The 16,057-nt window shown below is 41.6% G+C and overlaps 1 protein-coding gene across 2 annotated transcripts in view; it reads right to left on the reverse strand.

Annotated features, from left to right (window-relative positions):
• The window catches only part of cngb1a (cyclic nucleotide gated channel subunit beta 1a), a 41,098-nt gene that overhangs the window by 16,386 nt on the left and 8,655 nt on the right, over positions 1–16,057 (reverse strand). For both annotated transcript variants that reach the window (XM_062561974.1, XM_037453069.2), the window contains exons 9-23: positions 13,663–13,748; positions 11,899–11,999; positions 11,681–11,821; positions 9,959–10,000; positions 7,807–7,984; positions 6,572–6,599; positions 5,350–5,503; positions 5,060–5,131; positions 4,837–4,976; positions 4,507–4,725; positions 3,361–3,569; positions 3,162–3,212; positions 1,197–1,283; positions 400–464; positions 150–272 (exon numbers count right to left, since the gene is read on the reverse strand). In XM_062561974.1, the coding sequence (XP_062417958.1) occupies positions 150–272; positions 400–464; positions 1,197–1,283; positions 3,162–3,212; positions 3,361–3,569; positions 4,507–4,725; positions 4,837–4,976; positions 5,060–5,131; positions 5,350–5,503; positions 6,572–6,599; positions 7,807–7,984; positions 9,959–10,000; positions 11,681–11,821; positions 11,899–11,999; positions 13,663–13,748 (1,696 nt within the window). The remainder of the gene's footprint in view (positions 1–149; positions 273–399; positions 465–1,196; positions 1,284–3,161; positions 3,213–3,360; positions 3,570–4,506; positions 4,726–4,836; positions 4,977–5,059; positions 5,132–5,349; positions 5,504–6,571; positions 6,600–7,806; positions 7,985–9,958; positions 10,001–11,680; positions 11,822–11,898; positions 12,000–13,662; positions 13,749–16,057) is intronic.

The raw sequence follows: 16,057 nt of genomic DNA on the forward strand, positions 1-16,057 counted from the left end.
GGATTAATAAAGTTTTATAATCTAATCTACTATTGGCTCACTGCTGCCATCTGGAGGCTGCCGATATGTTAGGTCACAACCCCTCGCACTGACACAACACCCCTACCCTCCAGCTGTGTGACTTCCTGCTGGTTTCAACTGGTTCTTACGCGTTTCCTTTCCCGTCGTAGACCCACTTGGTGGATCCGAGGCCTTCATAGTCTGATCCCCAATAAAAGAGACACGCGTTGATGTGCAGAGAGTAGAGCAGGTAGGTGGACGTCCGGATCACCCTATACATTATGCACAGATAGACAATGAAAATATCTGCAATTTTAAAATATAAGAAATAGAGATCAAAAACATCACTAATTGCTAAAAAGCTCCCCCTGCTGGTCTCTGCAGGTTAACATCACTCACCTGTAGATGTATGCTTTCTTCATCACAGCCTCCATCCGATCATTAAACTCAAAGAATGCCATGTACTAAGAGAGGGGGGACGAGAAAATCGGTGCTGTGTCTTAATGAAAATCTATATGGACATATGAAAGAACATCTATATGAACATCTGCATGAACGTGTAAAGAAAATCTATATGAACATCTGCATGGACATAGGAAAATCTATATGAACATCTGCATGATCGTGTAAAGAAACATTTGGCCCGGCCCCCTGAACAATGCCAGAGGGGCATTATGATTTTCTTTCAGTCTGGCCACGCAAATCCTAGACTAGGCCCTGTGAAGTATAACAGAATAATGGAGAAAAGGTTGATTCAGAATGCAGGGTATTTAACCTGCAGTGGTCAAACCATTATTTGTTTGTTCAATGCTCTCATCGGTCAAGAGGCGGTGGCGGTTATTATTTATTTCATTTTTTCTGTAAAGATTATTTGATTATTTATTTCATTAAGTGATATTATTTATTTTCCTCACTTTTTTTCTCTGAAGATCCTGGATTGTTATTATTTGGTTATATGTGGCTTTCTGGAAAACAATAAATGTTTACATTTAGGCACCCACTGCAATCTGACCCCAGGCCCCCCCCAGAGAAGGGAAAAGTTATCTGGCCCTCACAGGAACAAGTTTGGGGACCCCTGATCTACATGAACATCAAATATATGACATCAGCACGAATATCTATATATCTATATAGATATAGATTTATATACATAACATTTGGATGAACATCTGCATGAAGAGAGAGAACGTGCTAACCTTCAGGAGTCGAGGGAACCTCAACAGAGAGTTGACTCCAGTGAAAACGTAAAGTATCTCCATGGGGAACAAGCTGATGATGTCCATCTGAGATCAATAACAAGTGATCATGTTTTGTCAATAACAAGAAATAGAGTAGAAAATATAACATTTAAAATGTACAATTAGTACAAGAGAATAGACTAATAATACCTCATAAATAAAACTACTTATTAATATGTGTTTGATAATTATATATTAATGAAACTAAAGGTATAATAAATATAAAGAACATAACTAGTGACCTCTTGGGATAACACTAGAAATCACTTGGATATACTTAATAACTTAGTTTATAATATCACTGAAGTTACATGGTAACCAATGATGTGTTTTTCAATAAGACGTGAGAAACAAACTGCTTTTAGTTAGAACTCTGTACGTTTTTTCATGTACCGTCATACCTCTTTAGGCAGAATTTACAAACCACCCGAAGCGCGTAGCAGTCGAAGCTACTCGTCTTATGCGTGTTAAGATTGAGTCATGGTTATAATTTTATAACAACAATATATAACCCACAATAAACAGTCTTTAGCAGGGTAAAGCACCAGACACAACAGCTTGTGACAAAAAAAAATAAAAAAAATTGTATCACTAATAATTGTACATTTATAAAATTACTAGGGCTGTCAATAGATTAAAAAAATGAACTAATTAACCGCACATTTTGAAAATCATTCATCTCGATTAATGGCAATAAATGAATGATGTTGTTGTTTTGAATGAATGTTTGTTAAAGAACTAAAGACTAAATCGATCAAGTAATGGGTAATCACTTTAGAAAATGTGTATTTTAGAAACTGTGCTTTAAAACAGCGCACATTTGACATGTTGAACTAGCAACTCTTCCAGCTAGCTTAGCCTAGCAGCTATCTTAGCATAGCGGTACATTAAGTGGTGCGTTTGCCACTCACTCCCTTTCTCCATCCTTCTTGAACTACCGTCTTTCTTTATCCGATATAACTGACTGCAGCTAACAGGCGTTTCAACTCCCGGTTCACTTCCAACCGTAGTTAACGCACCTTTTTTTACTTTCGGTTTACTTCTGGTTTACAAAGGCATGTTTTGTTGCATTAACCCTGACCACATTAATCTCCTATTAATGCATTTATGTTGACAGCCCCAAAAATTACCCCACCAAACTGCATGCTGGGTACAGCTTGCCAACTTTCACAAGAAGAAATTCTGTTGCTACATAAAAACACGGAAAAGAGTGATACAGGAGGAACAACCAGAGACCAGGGATGCACCAACACAACTTGTTCCCCAGAGAGGAGCTGAGTCGGTTTGGAGGGTTTTTGTTTTTGGAAAATTCGACGTAAGTTACGTTAGATGAGAAAACGATTCATTGCAAAGTCTGTCGAGCTGCTGGTATGGCCTCTGGTGGCAACGCTAGCAGCCACAACAGCTAACATGCTAACTCGCCAGGCAAACAGCTGTTCAGGTAAGTGTGGTCCTTTTCGGTGTCAAATGATGTTTACTTGAAAGAAAAAACTGTCTGCCGGGATACCGCCAGAATGTTTTAAAATACCGTGATATGAAAAATTGGCCATACCGCCCAGCCCTATCCCCATGTACCCCGCAGTTAAAATACTAAAAGTACTACTAGAAGTACTAGTAATATTAGTAGTTATAAGTAGTAGTAAGTAGTTGAGTGGTAAGTATTCAACGAAATAGCTTTATCCTAAGATTCATGGTTAAATTAAGGATAATCATTGCAGCTTTTATTTTGAAATGATGGTATTGGGTGAGGGTGGTGGGGGAATTGAGAGACAGAATATTTGTTATTCAAACTAAGAAGTTATTAATTGATAGGCCTGAAGGAGCTGAACATTTTGAATGGCATCAATGCATTCCAACAATGAATGCCCATCCCCTCGTCCCCAGTATAAGGGTTAGGATTCTGTCATTATCTTCTAGTCTCACCTTGAATCTCTCAGTGGTCATGTAGTTCTCCCTCATGTCCTTCTTATCGCTCTGAAAGGTTATGGAAATATGACACAAACACATGTTTTTATAATAAACACAAACACAAATGTTTTTAAAATAGATATATGGATTGTTTTTATAACAAACGGACAAATGCTACTACAGTATATGTATATTATTATAATATCATGCTCACCACAATATCTCCTCCTCGGACAAACTGAAGGCGGGGCTGCATCAGCAGAATGTCGGTGACGTAGATCAGGTCACAGGTGTAGTCCACCAGGAGCCACAGGTGGAGGTTCTCAGGGGTCTGGTAGGGAAAGGCCCAGCGGACGGGAATCAACCACACATTCCAGTTCCAGGCCGCCACCACGCAGAAGAGCCAGACCACGTAGATCAGATCTTAGGGACAGGAAGTACTTTTACTAGTACTGTATGTATGAGCTACTTGTACTTTTAATACTTTTGAGGTATTAGTACTTCACTTTAACTAGTACTCAGCGCCCAATAGTCCACTTTAGAGAAACAAAACCAGTATAGAACCGAGCAAGAACCAACTTCTAATAGGGATGTTTTGTACTCATCACAAGTGACTTTATGAAAGCTTCATATTGTCTACAAACTGCACAAATCCGTTTGAATTGGCACACTGAAGACGCTGATATCTCTAAATGGTAAATGGACGCATGGAGTAGAGAGTTGTGTGCTGGGAACCGCAAGGTTCAAATCCTGGCTGACCCATGCGCCATGTCAAAGTGTCCTTGAGCAAGATACCCAAACCCCTAACTGCTCCCCGGGCAAAAATGTAAAAACCATGGGTTAAAAATGCACTTATTGTAAGTCGCTTTAGATAAAAGCGTCAGCTAATTGACATGTAATGTAATGATGTATTATTACCAACAGAATGTAAGAATACGTCATTAAATTCTGTTCCTCCCTTGAAGGGATGTACATGAATGAATTAGTAAGAAAATGTATATTGTTATGCATCATGACTACTTTTATTTTTTGTCATTTAAGGATATTTTGATAGTCTATTCCTAGGACATTTTAGTAGTGTTTTTACTGCAGCAGCAAATCTCCCTATCTACAATATTTGTTATCAGTCGGTTCATACATAAAATATAGGAGCATCTTTTAACAGACAGACTATTGAATTGTTCTCTTAAGTAAGAACATGTGAGGACTTGACAAACTAACACACAACTCTCTCTGGACACAGAGGACAGATGGACAGACAAAGGATAGAATAGACTCCTATTCACACAAGAACACAACAAACACATGAATACGATTCAAAAGTAAATAAATAAATGTCTACTTTCTTCTACTTGCTCACCAGTGAATGGGTCGATGCTGGAAGGGAAGTGGAACTTCATCAGGACTCTGACCCAGTCCGGCAGCCGGGGGAGACCTGTAAGTTTAGGAATCTTCACTGGACGTCCCAGGAGTTGAAAGGGGAGAATACAATCCTCTTCTTCCTCTCCCACTGCTGGCGGGGGGTCATCTTTTTTCTCTTCTGGAGGAGGGGGGGGAGGAGGAGGAGCTTTGCTCTGGGCTGCAGTAAGAATCAATAGCATTTGTGGGAAGACAACATGAAAACAAAGACACAACAATATGAAGATGAAGACAACATGAAGTCAAAGACAAGACAACATGAGACACCTACAGGCTGAAGGACTTTCTTCCTCGGACTCGTCCTGGTCCACCAAGCGCTCTTTCTGCCGCTGCGTCCGATCTTTAAACAGCTCAACGAGGTTACTGAGACGTTCCTGGACTACCAGGCTGCTTGCTGACTGAAGACACTCTCTGTGGGACGATAGCAGGACAGTAAACATGGAGGACAAAGGACAGAAGTGGAGGAAAAAGTGTGTCTGTGTGGTTTCTCTCACTCATTGTCTGGAGTAAGTAGGTCTCCATCGCTTAACCAGGTCTTCAGTTCATCACCGTTGTCATCGGCAGCACTGAGAGGACATAAAGACAACAGGGACAAAGGTAATAAAACCACAACCAAAAGAGGGCGTGAAGACAACAACATGGACAACAGACCATAAAGCAGAGTATGCTCACAGCCATCAGGACTCAACCTTCTAGCCTAAGTACTTTAGCCTTGTGTCTCTAGCATAGTCTCTCTAGCGCCCCCTTCAGGCCATTCAGCAATAGCTGAAGACTTTCCTGTTACCTCAGCTTGGACAGCGGTGCACTCAGAGCTCCGCACTCTGGCTCTGGGGTTGTGATAATTTTAGGGATGTTCAGGCCTTTTCCCTTCCTCTCCTCCCGATGCCAATCCTCCATCCTCAGCTCCAGAGCTCCACCCACACTTCCACCACAGCGGCCTGAGGGACAGAGCAGCAGACACAGCGTTGTCTCAAAGTAACTGACATCACAACATCACATTTAAAAAAAAATGTTAATGATACACAAAGATAATAGCCATATTTACTATCTAAATATAAAATGATGTTGTTTTTCTTTAGCTGATTAATAGCTTGCAGGCCTCATTTCAAAATGACAAGGAATTGATTTCCGTCTCAATGGCAGACGTACGGTGTGGGCAGCAGGCGGCTCGAGGCAGCAGTGCATGATGGGAGTGATGAGGAAGAGGATTAAGGTGATTGGTTTGGCACTTTAGAAGTTTGTATCTATAGGTGTCTATCTTTCTTTGAGGGTTTGCTAGCGAGGGCAGGGTTAAGGCTGCTGAGGATCATGGGAGTTGGAGTCGATGCATGTGAAGCGCCTGGCGGTGCTAATGCAGCGCTGCGATAGCTCCCGGGTCAGCTGGAGCAGCTCCGGTGGCAGGCTCAGCTTAGGAGCAGCGAGGTTGTGGTCATGCATCAGGTTCCTGCAGCTCTCCAGACACTCATTGACGTGCGGGAATCGAAGCACAAAGCTCTTTATCGGAGAAAAAATGTTGGGAACTAGACAGAAAAACAGTCAGAGTCAAAGAACTGCGACTTCCAGGAGGAGAAAATTAGTGTAGAAGATCTAAAATATATTATATTAACAAATTATCAGAATCAAACTAACACACTGAATCTTTTTTAACCGAATCTGTCTTGCTCCTGGTAATCAGCTATTATTATTACAGTAATACCAGGAGCATCTGAGCATCTCATTGTTATTATACACCGTTTACTAAACAGTTATCTTTGGAACTCATTGGTTATGAATCGTTAATGAACTGTTCACATTGTAGTAGTTGACATTTGAACCCTACAGACCTGTTTACCTTTGACACCCAGTGAGCTTTGTTGTTATTAACTCTTGGGTAGCAAGTTACACCTTAAATATACTATTTGAAGTTAGTAAAAGACGTTGAGAGGCTATTTGTGGAAGTAGGAATGCAACCTGCAAACTCACTTAGATATCATTATATTTATATTGCTGTTGTGTTGTTCTCTTACCTCCACAACCACTATCTGCTGCATCATCCTGAGAGAAGAAGAGCAGAAACCAAACACACTTAACATCTCTGCTAACCTTTTGATCATAGTGAACATCATTCACACTCAGAACGTTCAGTTCTTCTGCTCCACATATCTGGGACAAACTTCCAAAGAGCTGCAGGTCTGCTGAGACTCTCAAACCGGCAGGAGGACAGATAAGAAACAGATGATGGACAGACTGGAGAACAGACAGATGGACACATCTGATCTTAATAGCAGGTGTAAACCAGAGTGTGGGTTTCCTCACATATGCCTCTTGGTGAAATGGCAGCAGTATTACAGTTACTGGAAGAAATCAAAGATGACGTTGCATCGTGGACTCAGCGTCCACATTCCATCCAGCAGGTGGTAAACTCCTCGCCACATTACAACTATTGGATCATTTCAAGCAGTCACAGCATCAGCAGTGGGAATATCGCAGTACACGCTTTGCTACAGCGCACTAGTCAATACTTTCCCCACCACTAATCATTGTCACTGAAATTTTGTTTTGGCTAATCAATGATAGAAAGAGAGAAGGAGTTCTGTTTGAATGTCGGTTCAATGCTCACAATGTGCAGTACAGTTGGCGGAAAAGACACTTTTTAATGTTCTTTTCTTTTGCCTTTTAATGGTTTTATGTGAAGTATTCTGAGTTGCGTTGTTGTTGAAATGTGCCATACAATAAACTTGCCTAAAATGTAAACTGTTATTATATAAAGCATCACATTTCATTATTTTACTATATTCAAATGAATACCTCCATGAATAGAAGTAGTTTGTTCAGTTAATTATTATTACTCAAACTCAAGACTCACCTCTTCAGACTATACCTTGACTAAACACGAACAAACTGTAATGGCTGTTATCTGAAACATTAATAATATAATATAATGTTGTGTAATGGCTTATTTGACGAAAAATGCACTTCCTTGTTTCTTGTTCTTCTGAGTTTGTATCTCTATGGTTGAAATGCACTTATTGTAAGTCGCTTTGGATAAAAGCGTCAGCTAAATGACATGGAATGTAATATAATTTATTTTTATTCCGCAGGAATTCTTAATATCACGAGGCAATAAGCTGTAATGTCAACACATACATCTCTGTGACAAGCAAGCAAACTCTGTGACAAGCAAGCAAATTAGCTGAAATAAACCAGAGAAGAACTGAAGAAGTGAAGAAGCTGGAGAACATAACAGTTAGGACTCCATCACCTGATCTGTGGGGGAGGATACCGGAGCTTCTGGCTCGGGTTGCTGGGTGATGGTCTGGTGGTCTGCACTGTCCAGGTCTCTCCTCTCCGATGCCGGTTCCACTTGTGTTGATGACAAAGTTTCATCAGCCGGACAGACGTCCATCAGGCTCCTGGACGAGAAGGGCAAAGGTTCCTGCCTGAATGAAGAGAAGAACAATGCACTTTATTATTTCCACCAGTTTTTGCTGTACCACTGGTACAGTGGTTTCTGGTGGAATATTAAAAACCAAATGAACATTTAGAGGGGAAGAAGATCAATACTCGTTTGCATCTTTAGCTGAAACTATTTTTTTTAACTTTCCCCACCAATACCTTCAGTTACTGATGTCCAATATTTCTGAAAAAGCCTTTTGACAACTGTTCTAGAGGTCTTTTTTAAATAGATGTTTTGTTGTTAAGAAATCTGTTAAGAAATACAGACAATAACAGCCTACATACAGTATATCCACAGACTGTGGCCAGCCATATAAAAAACATAAAAATAGGTCTGCGCTGCAGGCGTTAGGTTCTGGCTAGTTTGCCAATTAAGGCTTTAATGGACAGGGGGAAGTTCTTAAAGTGATTGAGCCTGCACTGGGGGACTCTGAAGCGTCTGCGTGAGGGAAGAAGCTGGAATTCAAGGTGGAGGACATGGGTGGGATCTGAAATAATCTTCTGAGCCTGTCTGATGATGGTTTCATCAAAGACAACCTGCGTGATTAATGCTGTCTGACCCCCATAATTTGCATGGCTCTTTGTGTTAGATCTGAGTTTTCAGCTTTACACCGCAGTGTTAGGGAGCTGGGGCCACAAGGACCTGGACTCAAAAGCAGACTCAAGGCAGGGTAGTCAGGGGCAAAAATTGTGTTTACTTCAGGCAGGGGTTTGGTACAAGGGTAGTCAGACAGAGAAGGCGGATGAATCCAAATCGGCAGGCAAAGGCTGACGGGTGGACAGAAAAGGGTCAAAACACTGGAAGGCACATTTAGGAAAATCGCTGATAAACTCATTGGAAACAAGAAAAAAACTGGCACAGACTAAATACACAGGGGAACGAGACACAGGTGTAAACTATAAGGGCGGGGCTTGCAATCACAGAGGGCGCTGGCACACAAGAGGGCGTGTGTCTGAAACAAGAGGGAAGGGTGAGTGACAGAAACCAAACAGAAAAACAACCTAATGACCTAAATGCCCCATTTTGGGTGTTACACAAAGTTACCAAACCAGACTAACTATGACATGGTAGAAGAGGAGCAACATTTTCTTATTCATATCAAAGACCCTCAGCGTACGGAGAAAGTGTAGCAACTGTTGGACCCTTGAGATGCCCCGCCCCCTACGTCACATCAGGGTCAAAAGTCTGAAGAAAAAAAATGTATTAAAAAAAAAAAAAACTAGATTCAAACCGAAATAATTTTTCGTCCACTTATTTTTATTTTGATTACAGTGTTGTATTTTTTAACAACAAAACTTAAACTTCAGGGTTTTTTTCTCGAATGAACAAAACTTTTGACCTGGATTTGGCTTCATAGCGCTCTACCAATTTAAAAGAATTTAGGCTAGTTTGGTGAGACAGCCTTAAAGCATGTAATAGGTCTCTCCTTAATGCAAGTGCAGCTTATTACTCATCATTATTAGCAAAAAAAACAGGTGTCTCTTTTGCAATGTAGCCAGACTGACAGAGAGTCCAAGCTCTGTCGTGCCATGTATTCCTTTGGATCTCAGTAGTAACAATTTCATGAACTTTTCAACCTGTGCCGACCAGTCCTCAGATGTAGGAACCTTGGATGTCGCTGTTAGCCCCAATACCTACTTGGATGGCTTCTCTTTCATTAACCTTGTTTAACTGACTTCTACAATTTATAAATCCTGTCTCTTTACTATATATTAACAATGTTTAGCCGTAATTAAATCCCTACTCTGGCTCCAGAGTTGTTGGCTAACTACAGACCCATCTCTAATCTTCCCTTCCTCTCTACGTTCCTTGAGAACTCCATTCCAAATCAGTTATGTGACTTTCTACAAAACAATAGTTTGTTTGAGGATTTTCAGTCAGGATTTTGAGTGATTCATAGCACGTAAAGAACACTGGTCAAAATGACAAATGACCATCTACTTGGAGAAGGACTTACTCTGGATCGTCCTCATTTTCCTCCTCAAGGATGTTGGGCAGTCTGAGAACAGAAAACAGCAGAGTGTTTCTGTGTGAACCTATAGTGTAAGTTTTACTGTTATTAAGACTCACCGAAAAAATGATTAACCTACACAAGATACCTCAGCTTTTTGTCAAAAATGTGGTATACCATACAGTGGGGAAAATAAGCATTTGAACCCCTACCAATTTCGCAAGAAACGTGTGATCTATAATATAATGGTAGGTGTATTTTAACAGTGAGACACAGAATAACAAAAAATCCAGAAAACTGCTTTTTTATAACATTTATGACTTTATTTGCATTTGATGCAGAAGAAATTGAACACCAAAGCAAAACATTACTTAATGGAGTAACCCACAGACGTCAGACGTTTCTTGTTCTCTAGTTGGTCACCAGGTTTATACACCACCCAGGAGGGATTTTGGTCCACTCCTCTCCAAGTCCTTCAGGTTGTGTGGCTGTCGCTTAGCAACGCGAAGCTTCAGCTCCCCCCACATATTTTCTATGGGATCAAGGTTCGGAGACTGGCTAGGCCACTCCATGACCTTAATGTGTTTCTTCTTAAGCCACTCCTTTGTTGCCTTGGCCGTATGCTTTGGGTCATTGTCGTGCTGGAAGAGCCACCCTCAACGCATTTTCAACTTCCTGGCTGAGGGAAGGAGGTTTTCGCCCAATATGGCACGATACAGAGCCCCATCCATAGCCCCCTGGATGCGGTGAAGTCGTCCTGTACCCCGAGCAGAGAAACAGCCACAAAGCATGAGGTTTCCAACGCCATGCTTGATGGTGGTGTTCTTGGGGTCATGCTCAGCAAGCTTCCCCCTCCAAACGCGGCGAGCCGAGTTTATGCCAAAGAGCTTGATTTTCGTCTCATTTGACCACATTGCGTTCTCTCAATCCTCCTTGGAATCATTGAGGTGTTCATTGGCAAACTTCAGACGGCCCTGTACTTGCGCCTTCTTGAGCAGGGGGACCTTGCACGCACTGCAGGACTTCAAATAATTACGACGCAGTGTGTTTCCAATAGTTCGCTTGGTGAGTGTGGTCCCAGCTGTCTTGAGATAATCAACAAGCTCCCCCCGTGTAGTAACTGGGGTTATTCCACGCCTTTCCGATGATCCCAGATACTGCACGAGATAAAATCTTACGTGGTGCCCCAGACCGAGGGCGATTGACGTTGATTCCATTTGCGAATAATCGCACCAACGGTTGAGTGGCTCTCGCCAAGCTGCTTTCCGATGCTTTTGCAACTCATTCCATCTAATCTACAATTTTGTCGCTGACGTCCTTGGACAACTCTTTGGTCTTGCCCATAGTGGTGAGGTTGAAGGTGAGAAGTATCATTCTTTGGAAAGGTTTCTTTTATATACATCACCTGTTGAGCTCAGGTGCACCTTGTTAGGCCTAATGAAGACTAGAAGATCTGTGTGCTTTTTGGGCATAAAACTGGTCATTGGGAGCCAGAATTCTTGCTGTTTGCTTGGGGGTTCAAATACTTATTTTCTTCATCAAATGCAAATAAAGTCATAAACGCTATTTATTTATTTAATTAAAAAAAAAATGTTTAATTGATTTCTCACTGTTAAAAGACAACTACTTATAATTATAAATCACACATTTCCTTGAAAGTGGCAAAACTAGCAAAATCGGCAGGGGTTCAAATACTTATTTTCCCCACTGTATGTGTACGTGACTTACTGCTCGTTGGACTCTGGCAGTGTTTCCATGACGATCTTAGCTGAATGCTCCACCCCCAGCTGTCGGGCCGCCTCCTCGGCGGCCTTCCTGGCCATCTCCTCTGCCACACGGGCTGCCTCCAGCAGACGCTCCTGCTGCAGTCTGTACAACAGTGAGGGCTCAGATAGAGAGCCAAAGCCATGGTGTTGTCCCTGAACATTGTGTGAGGGGTCAGTAACCTGTCCTCCATGTGTGCCAGAACTAAGTCTCCAGCCTCCTTCTCCATGCTGTCCATTGGTGGAGAGCTTCGATCTACCCGAGTCAACTCTGTCTCTGCTGTCTGCAAACAACCAAGAGAGACAAGTACCGTATTTTCGCGACTATAAGGCGCACTTAAAATCCTTTTTTTACTAAAAAAACGGCGCGTGCGCCTTGTAATCCGGAGCGCCGTATATATGGCTCAATTGGTTGATCCATACTGGTTAACGAGGATCCATTGGAGGGAAAGTCTGGTGCCAGCAGCCGCGGTAATTCCAGCTCCAACAGCGTATTGTAACGGACTGTGTTTTCATGTTCTGGAGCGCCGTTGCACTTTACAGAGTTTTGGGATGGTCAGTGAAGGGCGCACAATGTGACGTCACTCATCTTAGTGCCACCTATGGGGACGCGGGAATTGTTGTTGTTTTGGAGAGCGATGGTGTGTTTTTGTTCGGCGTAGGCTACGGCCGACAGTAGCCTGTTTCTCGACAATAAAACCAGAAGATAAGCACATTGTCCAGAGATTCATTAGCGAGAGTCGCTACAGTATATTAAAGCTGGTAGTTGGATGTCGGGATCGCGCTGACGGTCCGCCGTCTGTTCCAGCGCTGCCTCTCGGTGCAAGATGCACCAAAGCATTTGCCAAGAATGTTTTCATTAATCAAGAACGAAAGTTGGAGGTTCAGAGATATTGTTAATATCCACATTAACGTTTGAACAACGTTTCCATGGGAGTGAAGAGTTTTCAGAACGCTTAATAACGTTTGATTTAGCACAGCCCGATCTAGTGGATGCATAACGCAGCCCCAGTCAAACGTTTTACTGCAGTTACTTCTATGCGCCTTGTGATCCGGTGCGCTCTATATATGAAAATAGTTCTAAAATTGGCGATTTATTGAAGGTGCGCCTTGTAATTCAGTGCGCCGTATAGTCGCAAAAATACGGTAATACATTTCATTTATTTAGTTACTGCATCACCATTAGCTGAAGCCTTCCTGGTGTCCGAGAAAGGACAAAAAGTAATACATACAAAACGTGGAGACAGGACGTGAAACAGTTAAAAACAGTACAAACTGAATAAAAAATAAAAAATATTAATAACATCAACCAATAACCAATAATTCAGTCTGATATGTAATGCAGTTGAGGACTAAGAGTTGAGAATACACTGGACCTATTGTCCAGTTCATCCGTAATTTCAAAGAAGGATCAGTTCAAACGCAATAGAATGTGCTCAGGTGTAACTGTATGGGTGATATGAGGAGGTAGTAAAGTCCAAGCATTTATTGCACAAAAGATACATGTACGTCTGACGAGGTTTTATACATTGTCATTTAACTGACGCTTTTATCCAAAGCGACTTACATTGCATTATAACCCATGCTCTACATTTTGCCTGTGGAGCAATTGGGGGTCAGGTGTCTTGCTCATGGACACTTCAACATGCCACATTCAGCCGGGAGTCGAGTCAATCTTGCGGTTCCCAGTGCACCACGCTACTGCACGCGCCACCCTGGGCTAGGAGGTATCATGTGACCTAAGCTACCATTCCTTGAGTAAAGGTTATGACAATGTATATTGTAACTGATTGAAGAAATAGTCAGGTGTTTGATTAAACATTAGAAGTACTGAATATTGATACCATTGTCACTACATTGTATCATAGTACTCATCCCAGTACCGTCTAAAGTACCATAGTGTTATGTTTATGTAGGTATTGTGCTCAGAGTTTTGTGTTTACTCACCACATCCTCCCTCTGATTGGTCCCTTTATCCTCATCCTGTCCCATGTCCTCCAGCACCAGGTCCGTCTTATTCTGTACAATGTTTACTGAATGCAACATGAAGAGCAGGGCTAATCATGATCACTATTATATATCTACATATATATCCATATCCACATATATATATAGATATATTCATTACATTATAATGATATCTATCTTATCTACACACACACACACACACCGACAAACATGCATACATACAAACAGTGCCTTATGTAAGTATTCACCCCCCTTCGACTTTTCCCATTTGATAAACACAACATGGATAGTAATTTAAGGGTGCAGAATACTTTTTTTGTGACCCCAACAATAATGAGAACAAAAACATTGACATATGTTGGATGAACAAGTATTCACCCTTCTGAGTCAATACTTGGTGGAACCCCCTTTCACTGCGTTTAGAGCTGCAGGTCATTTAGGGTCTCCACCAGCTCTGCACAGTTTCACTGAGCTGTTTGGTGAGCTAATTATGTAACTTGTAAATGCAATTGGCACTGGATCTTTGTGAGGGTTTTTACAGCAAAGGGAGTGAATACAACACTCAAATCCTTCCACATAATGGACAATATTGTGTTGGTGACTTCTCCAATCTCAATATAATTAACTCAAATCTATGGTTATACCATGACAAATTGTAGAAAAGTCTTTGGGGGGTGAATAATTATGGAAGGCACTATATATCTATATATAAATATACAGTATGTGTGTGTGTGTGTGTGTTTGCATTAATAACCATAACTGGAAATGATAAAGCCATGTCACATATTAAAGAGAATATATAATTCTGACAATTATTGTCTATTAAAAAAGAATGCATTAATTCATTTGTTTTGAATATTACGAGATGAATGAAAAGAGAATTAGTAAAAATCATTATAAAAACAGTATGCAAACACTGTTGGAAGGCAGAGATGGGGACTCGAGTTTGAGACGCGGACTCGAAAGACTTCAGACTCGACTCGGACACGAGTGCGACTCGAGTCGCACACACGGTGACTTCCGACTCGACTTGAGACTCGTATATAGTATATAGAACTTCAGAGTGATATTTGACCATTGCCTTTCTGTATACAGAACCGAGCAGCTGGATTTATTCTTGAGAGATTATTCTTCGTCCTTTACGTACTTAATTAGACTTTTGAAAGATTTATCACCATTTTTCAGAGACTAAATCGAGCGGTTTACGACAAACAAAAGCCTTTTTAAAGGCTGTCCTTTACTTACTTAAGTAGACTTTTGAAAGATTCAGCACCATTTTTCAGAGACTACATCGAGTGGTTTACGACAAAAAAAGCCTTTTTAAAGGCTGTCCTTTACTTACTTAAGTAGACTTTTGAAAGATTCATCAGCATTTTTCAGAGACTACATTGAGTGGTTTACGACAACTTTAGGGCATTTAGCTCTTAAAGGCGTATTTTTAAAGATACCCTCACTTTTTTTTTAAACAAGCACTATTCACAATGTCCCGTGTAAAGAACCCGAGACGGGGAGCTATCCCCTCACTCGTCGGAGGTCCTCCGACTGCACCCAGCGTGAATAGTGAACTCTCTCGTGCCAGGAATGAAGTGGAGTACCTGAAAAGGCAAGTCAACAGCCTTAATGCCAACGCAGAATCTGTGAAGGCTTATTTGGTCGACATGTTAAAGGTCAAAGATGAGGCCCATGATCGGCTGGTCTGCGAGCACAAAACAAAGCTTTCAGACCTCACCAGGGAAAACAAGGGTTTATCTGTGAAGGTCACAGAGACCACAGAACAACTGAAGATCAAAACAGAAGTTCTGGACAAGACTATCAGGGAAAATGAGGGTTTATCCCTGAAGATCACCGAGACCACAGAACAACTCTCGGTCAAAAGTGCTGAGCTCACAGTCAACAACACAACCTGGCAGCAGAAGTATAATGATCTGGAGGAGAAGACATCCAACGAACTGAAAAACAAAAAACAGTCCATGGAGTCTGAAGTAACAGGCTTACTCTCCACCAACGGTTCTCTCCAAGAGGCCCTGCAAGAACAGCGGGCCAAAAACCACCAGTTGGCAGAAGAACACAAACACCTGAAGATCAAAACAGAGGCTCTGTACAAGACTATCAAGGAAAATGAGGGTTTATCCCTGAAGATCAACGAGACCACAGAACAACACTCGGTCAAAAGTGCTGAACTCACGGTCAACAACAAGACCTGGCAGCAGAAGTATAACGATCTGGAGGAGAAGACATCTAACGAACTGAAAAACAAACAACAGTCCATGGAGTCTGAAGTAACAGGCTTACTCTCCACCAACGGTTCTCTCCAAGAGGCCCTGCAAGAACAGCGGGCCAAAAACCACCAGTTGGCAGAAGAACACAAACACCT

Source organism: Pungitius pungitius, chromosome 4 (genome assembly GCF_949316345.1).
Source record: "Pungitius pungitius chromosome 4, fPunPun2.1, whole genome shotgun sequence".
Taxonomy (NCBI): domain Eukaryota; kingdom Metazoa; phylum Chordata; class Actinopteri; order Perciformes; family Gasterosteidae; genus Pungitius; species Pungitius pungitius.